Source organism: Phocoena sinus, chromosome X (genome assembly GCF_008692025.1).
Source record: "Phocoena sinus isolate mPhoSin1 chromosome X, mPhoSin1.pri, whole genome shotgun sequence".
Classification (NCBI taxonomy): Eukaryota; Metazoa; Chordata; class Mammalia; order Artiodactyla; family Phocoenidae; genus Phocoena; species Phocoena sinus.
The window spans coordinates 96,353,716-96,369,187 of NC_045784.1; the positions used below are offsets into that span (position 1 = coordinate 96,353,716).

Consider the following 15,472-nt stretch of genomic DNA (forward strand, 5'->3'; position numbering starts at 1 on the left):
TTATGATTACAACTGGAAAGTTGCTACCATACATAACCGTTATGTCGAAGAGCTCAAAGCACTCATTCAATCAAAAGCCTGGGAGCTGTTTATAAACTTATTTGGGGGAGAGTCTTTCTGCATTTTTCATGCTGTGGATCTTCAGTTTCCTCAGAGGTAAAATGGACTATGTGCTCTCCTTCCACTTCTACTAAGAGTTATTATAATTTATATATATCCCTAGAGTTAAAGCATGATGTCCTGGGATTTGCTGGGGCTTTTGTATATCTTGCGCAGAAAAGAGGGGCTTAAATTTCATGTTCTTCAATCCAGCTTTCAAATTTTAAGGGGTAAATGACCATATTAACCTTCATCCTCAGTGCCACGGTTTGGAAACCCAAGGCCCGGGAGGTGTTCTCTTTTAAAGACTGAATGCCCAGTTGTGAACTGGGCCTCCTTCCCACAGCTCCCCTGGGTCCCATCAGCAACCCAGACCTCTCTCTCAAACAGACCAGCCACTGGCCTCCCTCCTGAAAGGCCCCTCCATGCCCTGGACAGAACATGGCCTCCCAGGGGCCTCGGGAAAGGAGAGACCACAAGGTCTCTGGGAGGAGGTCTCCAGGGTAGGATAAGCCCAGGATGGCAGTGGCCCCGGCCACGACTCTGGGCTCTGCCTAAAGATAAGTGGAGAAAAGGCAGCTGCCCCTTGGGTTGCCCAGGCTGGAAAAGGGAGCAGATTTCAGTGCACCGTGATGTTGGGAAAACCAACGCAGTCCGTCCCTGGCAGGTTTGCAAACACGAAGCAAGGTTTGGGCAGTCGCAAAAGGAGAGAAAGCCCTCCAGCCAACGAACTCCATCTGGACTCCGGCATCCGCCCACCATGAAAAAGTAGGACAGTATTAACACTCCTGTGAATTTCCCCCTGAGAGAAGGGGACTGAGGAATGACGGGAGTGGGAGCGAGCTGGGGGAATGTCAGAGGAAGCAAAACTACACTCAAGATTTAAAAATAATCAAAGTAATAGTAATAATAAAGGTGGCAGCTGGGTGAGCGGCACACTCCCCAGGTCCTTCCACTGCATAGCAGCAGGAATCTCTCCCCACTGACACATTAACCAGGAACAACAAGCCGCCTGTAGACCACACAATCACATGATCCCATGGACGCCCTGACCTGCCTCCCTGCCCCTTCCCTCCCTTCATCCTTCTCCTTCCTAAGACAACCTGGGCCCCAGGTGCTCTGCGGAAAAGGAGACCTGACATATACGCAGGACAGAGGCCAGTGACCAAAATCAGCATCTCCTCAAAGCCGGGGGAAATCCCTCCCGGAGACAGCTTGTGAGGACACAAAGGGAAAGCAAAAGCAGATCCATTGAGCTGACACAGCAACTTCCACCCTGCCACCTCTCTGACTGGAGCCCCTGCCCTTCCCAGACACACAGCCCCCCACACCCCCCCCAAAGCACACTATACACTCCTGGCCTACACGTGTGCAAGCCCGCACATGCACACTCTCACCAGAGCAGATGCCAACAGCCTGGAACCCAATTTATTCTCCCCACGGAAACTGTGCCTTTCCCAGGCTCTGTGATGGTTACTCTGAATCCTGGAGAGGGCTGCAAATTCCTGATTGTTTCTCTTGCACAACCAGCTCCACTCTGAGCTACAGAGTTAGGTCACCCTTAGATTCCACTAAAAAAGGATTTCAAGAAACCTCAGATCTGGGCATGATTTCAACAATTGAAAGGAGGTGGCTGCTTTACAAACAGAAAGGATTTAATTTTTAAAAGCAGTTGATAAATGTATAAACCCCGGATGCAGAAAAGGCTCAGCACTTAGAAAGACAAAGATTCAGAAAAGTTTTAATTCTTCAGATGGCTTGGCCTTGTTTCCCATCTGGAGTTCTGGGCATTCAGGATATTTATTTTTTAAGTGGGGAGGAGGGCATAGGGAAGATGAAGTAATAAAAAAAGACTGTTTATAACGTTTTGTTCATTTTAACAGTAAATCTCTAGCATCTCACCGCACCTCTAAAGGCCAACAAAGGTTTTTTGAACAATTTGTTCAAAGAGCTTACTCTGAATCTTGATCTGTAATTTGTGGATTAAGAACTAAGGATTTTGTCTTCTAATCGTTTGGTGCTAGCGGCAGTTACTTGGAAAGGTACTCACAAACTGTCCAGCTAGTTAAAGGAAATAAAGGAGGAAGAATGTGCCACCACCTAAAAGTGGTATACTTACGGAAAGCAATTCAAGGACCTCCCGTTGCCAGTAATTTGTCAATACGTGCCACCTCCTCACCCCAGGCTCTGCAAAAATTTTATTGCCAGAGTTTGTCTGCTGCAGACCCAAAGCTCACAAAGAGCATCTTCTGGTTAGGATTGTCTTAGGCTTGATTATTCTTTGAGCATATCAAGCACCCTATTCCTCTCCCATAGAGGAAAAAAAAAAACTGTTCCAGCAACCCTGTGTATTAAAATACCGCTCAAGAGAGGGTAATCAGCGTGGAATCTACTGCTTTGGGGAACAGAGCGAGAGAGCCACAGATAACATAGGAGGGAGGAGAAAATACAAATACCTTCCAGTTAAATATATGCAGCTAAGTTTCTCTGGTGGTTTAATCAGTATGGGGAGGAAAAAAAATCTCTCTTTGGGCTCCTTAATATTTTTTTAGGCAGATCAAAGGGCTTTTCTATCTAGCTTCAAACACTGTGGGAGTCATTTCAGATCACAAACAATGCTAGTGAATGAGTTCTGAAAATAGCTTTCCTGGGAAGGCGGGCCATGTGTTGAGCGGGGCTTGGATTCTGCTCCACACCCCAGCCAACACACTCCCCTCCCACAAGGCAATACACTTAACAGCCCACTCACATACAGGAGGGAGTCCCACACACTCTTCCATGCTGCTGAAAAGAGCAAAATAAAACCCCCCAGCTTCACTGCCATGTTGCTGGTTTGGATGGGTTTCCATTAAGCTAAGCAGTCCAATGGACCAACCCCTCCCTGGGTCTTCCATTTCGTTGGACAGATGGGAATTGGGTTCTTGCTCATTTAAACCGGAAGGGCCCTGTCCATTACCCCATTTCCTGTTTCAAGCCACTTATCAGACATTAGGCTCCTGCCCTTTGAATGCTGCACAGAGGAGGTTGAAAAAGGTTAGGAAATCAGCCTGGGTTAAGGAATTAAAAAAATCCTAAACTGGCAAAGTTAGGGGTGGAGCCCAAAGTGAATTGCCTCTGGCTAAAAAACAGGGCCTAGAGGTGAAAAAAATGAAATACCAGGAAATGCCAGGTGCATTCTCTTACCTTCACCCTACTCCACCCACTGACTGCCTTCTTTCTTGAGTCACCCACTATACTTCAAGCCAAGAGACTCTTTCCCAAATGAGTACGAGGGGACAGGAGGCAAAAAGTTAGGCATCAAAGAGATCACAGGCCTCGTCTAGGGGCTGCCTATGGAAAAAAGCCACCCATAACTACCCATGGTAACAAGGCAGGAATACCACACATAACTGCCAACATTTTTGCCCAAGGTTGAAACCTTCCCTCTGTCCCATATGCTGAAATACTCCTGACTGGAGACATGGCCCCAACAGGAACAATGAACAGAATCATAGAATCCTAAGGTCCGGTTGATACAGCAATGAGTCAATCGGTCCCTGAATAATTCAGAAGTACATTTAGGAATTAATGAATATACAAAACAGTCCTCCTGAACTAATGGCAAGTTGTACAGAAGCCATGGGAATATTTTTCCTTCTGCATTTTTAGCATCTATATGATATGAGGTGAATTTGACTTAGATGTTTAAAAACGTCACCAGCAGCTAACAAACTCTCTACAGAAGAAAGATGAAGCAGTCCAGACTTCAGGAACTGCAAGGAAGTACACGGCAAGTCACATTCTGAACCTGCACGTATATAGTTCTCCCAACAATATCTGGATGTTTGTTTAGTGTCTGAGAAAATCATACAAATTCTGCAGAAAGATTTGTTTGCAAAAATTAGTGAAGAGAGCTTTGTGGAGGAGACTAAATGAAAGTGATAGGATATTCCAGACTCAAGCGCAAGATAATTTACTTCCCCTCAAAGAAGGGCTTAATAACTCACAAGAAGAGGAACACTGACTCTTCCTTCAATATCTGAGGAGACCGGACAGCGAAAAGCTGCTGAAATCAAGACTTGTGCTCCTGTTCAGCCACTAGGCAGCTGGGGCCATGCTCAACCTATAAAGTCAAGGGTATGTTAATACAGGGCTAGTGACTGCTGAAGAGGCTAGAAATTCAGGTTGGCAGGAAATTTGCTAAGCCAGGGGCCAGCCATGCACTGCAGAGTTTGTTATACCAAACACCTGCCCATTCCTTCCCTTAAGATTCCCAACACACAGCAGAAGCTGGTTGGGGATGAGGTCAGGGAATGACAGAAAGGGAACTCTCTTACCTGGCTGCTCCATACTCAGGGGGATGCTGATACCTCATCAGTTGCCCCTCTGTTCTCCCTGGCTGGTTCAGACGATGCTCACTATAGAAGTGCCCTGGCTCTTGGGGCTTGCACACTACAGATTGGGGTGGCATGCCCTTGAAGGGATACTCTGGTGGGGGGCCTCGGTGTTCCATGCCCTTCAGGCTATGCTGGCTGGGAGGTGGCCCTTGGGCCTTGTAGAATTCACTGGAACTTGTGGGATTCTTGTAGAGGTCATTGGGTTGTGGTGGGGAGAGGGGAGCGCTGGTAACAGGCGGATGAGCCTTAACTCCACTGGTGGCCAGTGACATCTGCATTAGTCGTTCACTCAAGGAGCGAACATGTCCTTGCTTAAGGTCTCTGAGTCCTTCATCCTGATGCATCTTTCCAGGATTGAGCCGCTGAACTGACGGGCGTCCCTCAGTCCTCATCTTCTGGTTGGTCACTCCAGTGACATAGAAGGCAGCTCCGACACTGGCATGCTGTTGGCCCCGAAAGTACTGGGACTGGACCTTGGCTTCCTCATAAGTCGGGAGTTCTTCATTATTCTGCATTCGAGGGGAAAGCTGCTTCTCCATGATGATGTTTTCTGACTGGATTTCCTGCCCCTGAGGTTCTTGTCGAGCAGCATGAGCCACAAGCTGTTGGTGGTGGTCTTGGGGACTCAACACATCATTCTGAGGGCCTGGGTTCCCACTGCCACTGGGGAAAGGAGGGCCGTTCCCTGTGGCTTGCTGGTGTATGGCAAGCAGGTTGCGATTCTCATTAGGATTGCCATAGCGGAGCTGCTCTTGTAGCAGACGCTGCAATACTGTGGTTCCTCCACTTGGCTGTTCTTCAGAATTTCTCATCTCTATTGCTGGTGGTGCCTTGTGAAGAGAGAGAGAAATTGGGCACCTGGGCTGCCCTTGACCTGGGAAGGGGAAACAGGAAGCTTAACATCCAGGTGATGGATAAATCAGTCCTCTAAAGGGGAAGAAAATGAGTATTTGGGGGTGAGGATTCCACTGCAGAGACAAAGTAGAGAACTGAATCTAGAATTAATCAGTTAATTGTTGGTGGCTTCTGGCTCTAACATTGACATGATGAGGAACTTGGAGGCATAAGAGCCCTCTGTTTCCTCTTTTACTTTTAGCCTGGGTTAAGTATTCAATCTTGACTTAACTCCTAAAAGCACTGGGGAAACGTGAAGCAGCCAAGTAGGGTGATCAGAGAGGGCAATTTTCCTAGGTCCTTACAAAGTTCATCTCTCTGTATTCTACTGAAATGAAAAATCCAACTCTTATGGTTGTGGCAGCGGGGGAAGGACCGTGAGGGAAATTACCCCATAGGCAGGATCTGTAAAGCTGTTCAGCATGTGGAGGGAGCTACAAAATGCCAAATAATAACTCAAATAAATAAAAAGTGAAGAGAGCTTGGCTTGCACCAGATAGAAATGATCTCTGCTTGATGCAAATCTTTTTCTCTGATCTCATAAAACTCTGAAACATATCTTTTTTTTTTTTTAATCCTTTTTGTATTGTCCATTTTGGATACTCCTTGGCTTAGTAAGAGAAGGGCTTGGGAGAATTGTTATTGACAAAGTTTCTCTTTCAGCCATCCAGAAATAGTCATTGAGAATTTGTTGTTGTTGTTGGGTAGGAGGAGCTTAAAGGGGAAGCCCTCTTTATTTGAAGTGTGCCACTGACAGCATTTAGAAATTGAAAAACTAAGAGGTCATCCTTTTGGAAAGGGTATGATTACCATATCCCTTCCCCCACCCCAATTCTTCTTAGGGAAATAATATGGGTTGAGTGAAACGGATATCAGTAGTAAAGACAACTTAAAACTCAAATTCTAATCATGCTGTGGGTTTACAGGTTAACCTAAGCAATTGATTCCTCTTTTCTTGGCTTCTGTTTTCCCACCTGAAAAATGGTAGTAGGTGACCTCTCTCTTCTCTCTCTCTCTGCACAGCATAGTCTATGCAAATTCATTAGAGGCTCATAAAATCTTTGGACAGAATCTGTCATGTTAAGTCCTGCAATTCAATACTAACATTCAGTTGTGAAACTTTCACTTCAAGGATCTTAAGTAGTGTTGGAGAATGGACATGATGTCACACAAAAAGTCACAATTAGGTCAACATAACCAGCCTCGGGTTCCTAGATGAGAACTTTGGAGTCCTGGCTCCCAGGCCCTGACTTCTATGATTTGAAATAGTCTCCAGTCTCTCTGGAAACATGACCCCTTTTCCTTTAGTCTTGCAGGGAGTGACCCAGAAGATGCGTGTGGTAGATGGAAAAAGGTCATCCCCCCTCCTTTTGCACTTCTTGCATGATTACTGCTACCTGGTTTCTAATTGTTCTGTTGAGCAGTTTCACCCCACAGTTAACCTTCCAAAGGCCCCTTTTAAATCCCATTCATCATATTTTGGGGGGAAGTACGCACCAAGGGGCTGAGCAACCTGCCCTTAAGTCCACTTTCCCTCTCTCGCAGTGACCCTCTGGGACTCCTGTACTTAAACTGTCAGACTGCGATTTTCTATTAGGCTGACAGGTATAACATATAAATTTCTGCTGGTGCCTGAAACTGGAAAGATGACTAGAAAACTACTTCTCTTCTCTCCAAAAAATAGAAATGGGAGCATGTATGGTTCAAACAAAATCACTTAGAAACCCTTCCTGAAAGGCAGGGAAATGCAGACTCTGAAGAGCGCACCACCCCCTCCCACCCCACACCCGCCCCGCCCTGCACACACCCGGGCTCGCACTCACACACCGGCACCCACTCACACCAATGGTCCATACCTATTTCTGCTTTCTTTTAGGCTTAAAGCCTTGCTCAGGATAGGGAATTCTTGCTTATGAGCAGCTCCAGAAACCGCAACGGCAGATTCCCTCTCCCCTAACACTCAGGTTCAGGGTAAGCGCCGCCAAGAGTCCAACCACTGGTCACTCTGAAATGGTCAGGAAGGGGAGGGAGGGAGAAATAAAAACGTCGTTTCTATTTTGCCACCAATGGCCAACAGTTAACCAAACCAGTCCTTCCAAGGGGATGACTTTACCCGCCGTGTGCTTGCCTTTTATGTGAGTGGCAGAGTCCATTTCCACAAGGACAAAAAGAAACCTCACTCTCCAGCGGCTGTGTTCAGGGGTTCGTCCAGTCTCCAGGGGATGGAAATGTTCAGGATTGCTCTGCTCTAGCCTCACAGCCCCCAGGAGCAGCTGCTTCCATTCTGACTTGGAATGGTAGGTGACGACAAAAGCTATAACTACTGTCACCTTTTGGGTGCAACATTTAAACTGCTATCAGTAGCAGGAAAGGTAAGTGAGACTCACTGGCCCACATCCCAGAAGGGAAGGCAGTCATCAAAAGGTAGATTTTAGACAAAAAAAGAACACTCGGTGAAGCTCCTGATTTAACTGCTACAGCCTCAGGGGGGCGGAAGAAAACCCAAGCTTCTTTTCAACCAAGTCATTAAGTACTTCTTGCATCCTGGCTATTCCACACATTTTCCAGCCTTGTGCTAAACACAATGAGGGTTACAAAGGACGCACAACACATAGTACCTGCCCTCACAGAGCTTACAATCTGATCAATGGCCCATCCATTCTTACTGGAGTAGCAAAAGTGATTGCCCTTCTCCACACATAGCAGCAACTCTTCTCCAAGAAGATGCCTCAACTTGCTTTCTCAGCACTTCCACTGCCCCAGTATCTCCACAAAAGGAAACTACTGGACTCACATTATAGAGAGTAGATGCAAACGCCCACCAGATATGGATCTGACATAGTCCTCATTTCGAATTACTCCTTTGACCCTCAGAAAAGCCCTGCAGGTCCAACCAAAATGGTTATGAAACTGAAGGGTTTGTGTTTAGGTGAGAGGCACATGTTCTACATTCCTATTTTCTTCCCTGGCCTAGCCATGACTCACTCATATCACTTAAAGGAAAGCCTTTAATCCACACCAGGGACACCATTTGAGGAGCAAAGCAATGCAAAGGAAGCACACAAGCATCCCTGTATTTTGGGAGCATGTCCAAAACATCCAAGTTTAAAAAAGAAAATCCACAAAACCACACAGTGATTAATTTAACATTATTTCCTTGCAATGTTGCCAAAGATAAAATGAACAGATATACAGTGAACAAACATGGAAATTTGTCTTTCCATCTTGTTTCGGTCCAACGTATAATCACAAGCAAAAGCAAAATCACCTCCAATATGCAAGGTAATTATTCTTGGGTGTCTCCCCTAATTTCAAAACAGAGGAACAACTTCTAATTGGAATCAAAGCTGGGCTATTAACAGAGCTATGGTAAATAACCGCTGTGCTTCTATTGTCCAATTTTGAACAAAACAGTTGTCTTTTTTTTTTTCTTCAACTGAAACACGCAGAAAACAGCCCAAGGCTTTTAAACTTGAGCCCCTGGTGAGAAACCACTACAATTCTTTTCCAGTACTATTTAGATTCTTCATGCTGATTTTGACTGGCTTGCTCCTGGCACCCAGCTCCTCACCAAGAAAACTTTACATATCCAAAATCTTACTCTCTTCCTTTAATTTTGTCCCCTCTCCTCCATATCCTTTTCAAAACCCAAACCACTTTATGTCAACCGGACACAGATTGTCCCTCCCCACCACCCCACCCCCTGGCCTTTTTTGTTTCTGTTTAAAAGAGGAAAAGAAATCCGTCTAAGAAAAAAGCTTTGCTGATTCCTCTCCAGTTTACTGATTTTTTTTTCTTAAAGAACTTATGTTCATCTACATGATAAGAGTCACATAAGAAGGGGAACACTACTCCATTTATTTATTAGAGAAAGGAAAGGAAAAGATTCCTTGTCTCATGCGCAAGAATTAAAATAGTTATGAACTCTGCAACCTTTAATCTGCCCACAGCTTTAATCATGCCACTGCCAGGGGTCTGACATCATCTTCAATCAATAAAATAACCTTGTTTCCCCTGGACAAACAGACTATCCCTGAGGATACTTGATAGGGGAAGAAAGGATATCCATGGTTCTCTCTTTAAAAATGCAATTGGAATCTATATATTCAACTCTTTTGTAACAACAACAGGGCAGCAAGGCCAAGCTAAATTCTTACTCCATTTGCAGTCATCGGCCACTCCCAGTATACCTGAGGAGCCGAGCCAAAATGAAACACATTAGTGAGAGCCCAGATATTTCCCAAGCCAAGACCCAGAAAATCAACATTACAAGGTGGGCAGGGCAGACCGAATTCCTACCCTTCAATTAATTTTGAAATCTGCCTATAAGATCTTCTTTCTATCCCTTCTACCTCCTCCTCCTATTCTGCCCCCACCCCTCACTCCACCAACCAGGATAAAGAATATAAGTCTAGGAAACCTGTTTCTCTGCTAAATCTTGGTCAACTTGTTTCATACCATTTTACTTCCAGCTAAATGGAAAGAAGCCAGTTCAAAGTTTTCCCTATACCTACGTGCACGTATTTGTGCATAAAACACACACACAGCCTCCACCCCCACACACACACCCACACACACCCACACTCACACACAACCTCCCACACAAAAATGCAAAACAGCCCACTGAATTCTCTCATGTCCTCTCATGTTGGTCCATATTGTGGCCTGAAGTGTACTAGAGAACTGCTTTCCCAAGAGTCTTGCAATGCAAGATACTAACTGCTTCCTTTGGGAGGTAAGAAACAATGGTCCCTTTGCAGGTTATCCTTAAACTTTCACTGGGTAATGGGCAGGCAGTATAAATGCCATGGTTAAAAGCCTGGGTCTAGAGTCACACTGCCCAAGTCCGAATCCTGGATCTATGACTTACTAACTGACTTCGTACATGTCTCTTGATCTCCCTAAGTCTCAATTTCATCATCTGCAAAATAGGGCTAACGGTGCTCATACCTCAAAGGGTTGTTATAAAGATTAAGGGAAGTAATCTATGTAAAGTGCTAAGCTCAGAGCCTGATACATAGTAAAGGCTCAATAAATATTATCTATGAATATTATTTTTTCAAAGGGGTCTTTTTCTAGAAGGGTACAGCAATTTTATGAAGTAAGGGTTTTTTCTTTTAAACCCTTTATTTGCAACTCAGTCTTTTGTGCAGGTGTCCTTAGATAAGTGAAGGCTAGAAGTAGAAAGACTCTTGGGAGACCATCTAGTGCTTCAACCCTCTCTATAGATGAAGCTGCTAGAGCTTAAAAGTGGTCAGAGCCAGGACCAGAGTGCAGGTTTTATTACTTCTAGGGTAATAGCACTTCCACTACAATATATTATCTAGCATATTAGCTCGTACATAGAAGATGCTTAATAAATATTAATTAAATTGAATTGACTCTGGTTTTAACAGATTATAAACCTGGCTTAATGCTACCTTCAATTTTCCAATTCCATTGTAAGTAAAATGTTAAAGGCAGGAGGGAAAATTCAAAAATGTAAGAGGAAGGCGTTTAGCCAGAAGTATGGCAGAAGGACCCTGCAAAATCTCTCCTCTTTAGGCTATGATATGCAGGTAGGTTGGAGAGCAACAGGAATCTCCACTGATCAATGTTTCCCGGACCCTGTTCTAGGTCTTGTCAACATCATACCAACTTGGCACTTACTGTTATTTAAGTTCAGCGCTAGCTTAAGAACAGGCTTTGAGTTGGCCCCACCTCTTTGCTCCTATCTCTACTTCTATCTAGATTAGGTTGGAAAATTATTTTAAGAACCACAGTAAGCCCTTGGCATTTCCAAATCTTGGACCAGTGTCAGTTATCTGTTTCACAGATAACTCAAGGCGTGGTCAATTTGGTAGTTTTACTCTTCTGAACTCTAAAACAATTAGCTTGAACATGGTAATAGGCAACAAAGGTGATTAACCCTAAAGTGTACATGAGCAGTGAAACACTGAGTAACAAGGAGAATCCTGTTGCCACCACCCCTCCACCTCCCTCCACGAACACCCATTCCAAGGGAGGAACAGATCACACCATAATGTCCTATTTCTTCTTGCCTCAGAAGAAGTATAAACAGTCCATGAAATCAGATTGAGCATAAACCAAGAAAAGTTTAAGAATATACCTACAAGCTGCCTGCTTTACCAATCTCCTGTCTTCACTGGCATACTACCCATTTTTATTTTTACTTTATTCTACAAGTAATATAAGGACAACATGCAAATATTGATAACAAAGAGAAAAAAACCCACTCATAATCCCAGCACCTCAACCCAAGCATTGTTAGCATTATAGAATATTTCCTTTAGTTTTTTCCTATGTGTTTTTGTATTTTTACAAAGCAGTGGAATATTAACGTACATATCATTTTGGGTCCTACATTTCACTTAGTCATCAGCACTTTCTCCATGCTGTGGCATAGACTTCTTAACAAACATTGTGTGTAACAGTCCATTAAACCAGTGTATCAAGATTCACCGACCCATTCTCCAATTATTAAGAGATTTAAATTGCTTTTCATTTTCTGCTAGTCTAAATCATGTTACAAAAACATCTTTGTGATTTAGCCTTTTTTTCAATATTCTGGATTGTTTCCTAATGATAGTATCCCGGAAGTGAAATTAATGGGTCAAGTAACATGAATGTTTTCAGACAACCCACTAAAAAAATAAATAAATAAAACTAACAAAACACCAAAGCCCCATGAAATCTCTCCATTTAATGAAAAGTTCTCCTGCTCCCATTTTTCCACCAGGGCAGAGCAGGACTCCTGGGAGGGAAAGAAGCCAAGAGGAGCAGTGTAGTATCCCAGTGGCTTGCGAAATGGCAGAGTGGAATGTGGGCTCCCCTGTGAATCCAGCTTGCATGCACTTGCCCCAAATTGCCACCCAGCCAAGAAGCTAATTAGTAAAAGCATCAGGTGGGTGAGAACAGGTTCATGGCCTGTAATGGCTGATATCATGTTTCATTTTTGCCCTTGGAAAGATCTGACAGTCAGCTCAAAGACATTCAGTTCTAGTGACCCAATGTGCTACATTCTGAGACTTCAATCTGTTAATTTTCAGAACCAATCTTCAATATATTTTAAAGGGTATTTTGCTGTATAGAACTAAGCATACATGACCCATGAGCCTGTGTGTGTACCTCTATTTTCAACCACGGTTAAAGAGGCACATTTAAGGTCAGCCTTGTTTAATATTATATGACTAAGTGGCACCTGTCTTACATGGTCAATGTGTTATAGACAGAGTTTTATTTGCAGATCCGACCATAAAAGTCATCCAGTCCTAAGGCAGGGGAGGCAACTGTCCAGAGATGCCCCTGGCTTAGCAAGAGCAGACACAACAAGCATTTCTTTCCTGGGCTGCTTTGTCAGAACTCTCAGAAGAGGGCAGTTCCGCTCTCCACCTTCTCCTTGAAGACTTTTCCCTAGTCCTTCTCCATCTTCCCCCTGCCCCCAGCTCTGCTCAATATGGAAATGTAATTCTCTCTTCTCGGTCTTCCTACTGGACTTTGGACACACATCTCTATCACAACATTTATCACCGTATTTTCCACAAACTTTATTGAGCACTTACTATAGCCAAGTACTGTATAGGCCCTAGGATGGATAAAAAAAGAGAAATAAAACAGGGTCCTGTCCTCAAGGAGCTCCCAGTCAAGCAGAGGGGTCACAATCCAATGGGAAACCAGAGGTACGAGCAGATAGCTCAGGCAATGCAGAGGACCCTGCAAAAAAACTCTGGGCCACCTGAACAAAACTTCCTAGAGGAAAAAACTCATGAACTGAGTAGGAGACATAGAATCTGATAACCAATGTTGGGGAAGCTGAAAGGGAGGAGTCAAAGATAGGTTGATATACATCTTTGGGAGTTATTAGCATATGGATAACAGCTAAGGTCAAAGAGTAGGCTGGATCATATAGAGTAGGAGCAGAACAGAATCAAGGATGAAGCTCGGGATAGACGCCTGAAAAAAAAGTGATCATTCAAGGGTCAGGTACTTTGCTAATGTGGGAGTGAGAGAGAAATTCCTTTATTTACACTGCATGGTTTTTCCCCCACATACCTTCAATCTAGACCTTGTAGTACACCGCTCCAGGGACAGAAGTCCCCAGTTAGAATGGAGAGAGAAAAAATGAAGTTAATTCTTGTCTTTTATGCTTCTAAGTACCCAGGTAGAAATCATTATAATAGGCTGAGCCAGAAATGGAAGTTGCAATCTTAGAGGGCATGGACTAGGTGCGTGATTTTCCTCTGTATCATTCCCAACACCTAAAATATCAACTGGTACATAAAGCATGTTTAATAATTGCCTATAACTTTCCAAAGACTTTGCTAGAGGCAACAGAAAGAGAAGAAAAGGAATGAAAGACATAGAATAGCAATAACAATAATACTCTTACCTTAAGTTTCTCAGCCTTTCTTCTAAGGAGACAAGAGCTCTTTCACTTCTGTTATCTTATTTGTCCTTCTCTGCAGCTCTGTGAGGAAATAAAGGCCGATGTGATTAATTCCATTTTACAACCGGAGAAGCTTAAGTCCAGGACAGATAGCTCATGATAATTAATTTGACCAAGGTTTCACTGTGGCTTACTGGCGAGGCCAGGATCAGAACCCAGGTCTTGTGACTTGCTGCCCTGTGCTGGGTTACTAGACACAAACTTCTACAGAGCTGACTCTCCAATGATTAAGAGGACAGTTCACAGGAGAAATTCATTAGGAAAGCAAATTCCCTAGGGACTCCAACAGTCTCTCGAGCAAGCCAGTGCACTGCACCTGTAAGAAAATATCTAAGACATTTCCCCATACCAACACTAGAACGGCTGGATGTAATCATTCACAGTCGTGCTCCACTAACATAATTGGGAGCTCCCCGTTTTGTTGTACCCCTTTTGAAGGGAGCTCCATCTGCCTTCAGTCTGGTTTTTGTGTCTGCGTGGGGCTCAGGTGCTGATTGCAGGTGTGGCATCCAGCAGGTGCATGGACAGAAGCCAGCATTTCATATCTTCATACCAAAGGGCCTGAGTCACTCCCCAAAGGCAGCTGCCCCTCCTCCCTCTGACTTGCAAGCCCCAGGAACCTGTCTTGACTGAGTTGCCACTGCAAAACTAAATCTAGACCCTGACTTCTCAGGAAAGGGTAGGGTGAAATCAGTTAAACTACATATTAGATAACTCAGCCAACCCCCCCCCCCACTTACTCTCCAGACCTAGTGCAGACATATGCCGCAGGCATAACATCAGGGAATATATGTACAGAATGACTGTCCCTTACTAGTTATGGGAGAAAGGAAGACTACAGCAGACCCATATTACATATTTAGCTACAGAGCACTTATTCTATTGCAAATGGCTTTGAACCCTCAGGAGCAAGTATTCATTTCCCTAAATAAGATGGAGTACAGTAGAAAGAACATGCTAGAAGTCCTGCACTCCAGTTCCCGTCATAACCACTCTCCTTCAGGCTGCCAAGGGAGAACTACTCAGTGTAGTCACAAAAAGTACCAGGACAGAAAAGTCATCACGTTGTCCTAATGGAAGCCTAACTGAGAGCCCGAGGCAGACAAAATGTTCTAGGGGGTAAAGGGAGGGGGGTGGTCATCAAATTTTTCTTAGCTCCAAAAATTTTTGTTTTAAAAAGAAAGCAGGGGCTTCCCTGGTGGCTCAATGGTTAAGAATCCCCCTGCCCATGCAGGGGACAAGGGTTCGATCCCTGGTCCCGGAAGATCCCACATGCCACGGAGCAACTAAGCCCGTGAGCCACAACTACTGAAGCCCGCACACTTAGAGCCCATGCTCTGCAGCAAGAGAAGCCACCACAATGAGAAGCCTGTGCACCACAACGAAGAGTAGCCCCCGCTCGCTGCAACTAGAGGAAGCCCACGAGCAGCAACAAAGACCCAACGCAGCCAAAATTAATTAATTAATTAATAATAAATAAATTTATTTTTTAAAAAAGCAATTTGCCTCCAACACACACACACACACACACACACACACACACACACACACACACACACCAAAGAGAAACTAATTGTAGGAGGAAAAAAACCCCAAATGTTATTTTAATAGAATGGTTTATTGTCATTTGTCATATTTCTTCAATTCATATGGGAAA

The 15,472-nt window shown here is 44.2% G+C and overlaps 1 protein-coding gene across 4 annotated transcripts in view; it reads right to left on the reverse strand.

Moving 5' to 3' along the window:
• AMOT (angiomotin) overlaps nucleotides 1-15,472 on the reverse strand; it is a 63,021-nt gene that overhangs the window by 40,670 nt on the left and 6,879 nt on the right. The window contains exons 2-4 of one of the 4 annotated variants that reach the window (XM_032620479.1): nucleotides 13,759-13,836; nucleotides 7,226-7,374; nucleotides 4,416-5,349 (exon numbers count right to left, since the gene is read on the reverse strand). In XM_032620479.1, the coding sequence (XP_032476370.1) occupies nucleotides 4,416-5,287 (872 nt within the window). In that variant the 5' untranslated portion in view covers nucleotides 5,288-5,349; nucleotides 7,226-7,374; nucleotides 13,759-13,836. Of the gene's footprint in view, nucleotides 1-1,496; nucleotides 1,606-4,085; nucleotides 4,151-4,415; nucleotides 5,350-7,225; nucleotides 7,375-13,758; nucleotides 13,837-15,472 lie in introns of those variants that run through there. The other 3 variants (XM_032620482.1, XM_032620481.1, XM_032620480.1) reach the window with 3 other exon arrangements.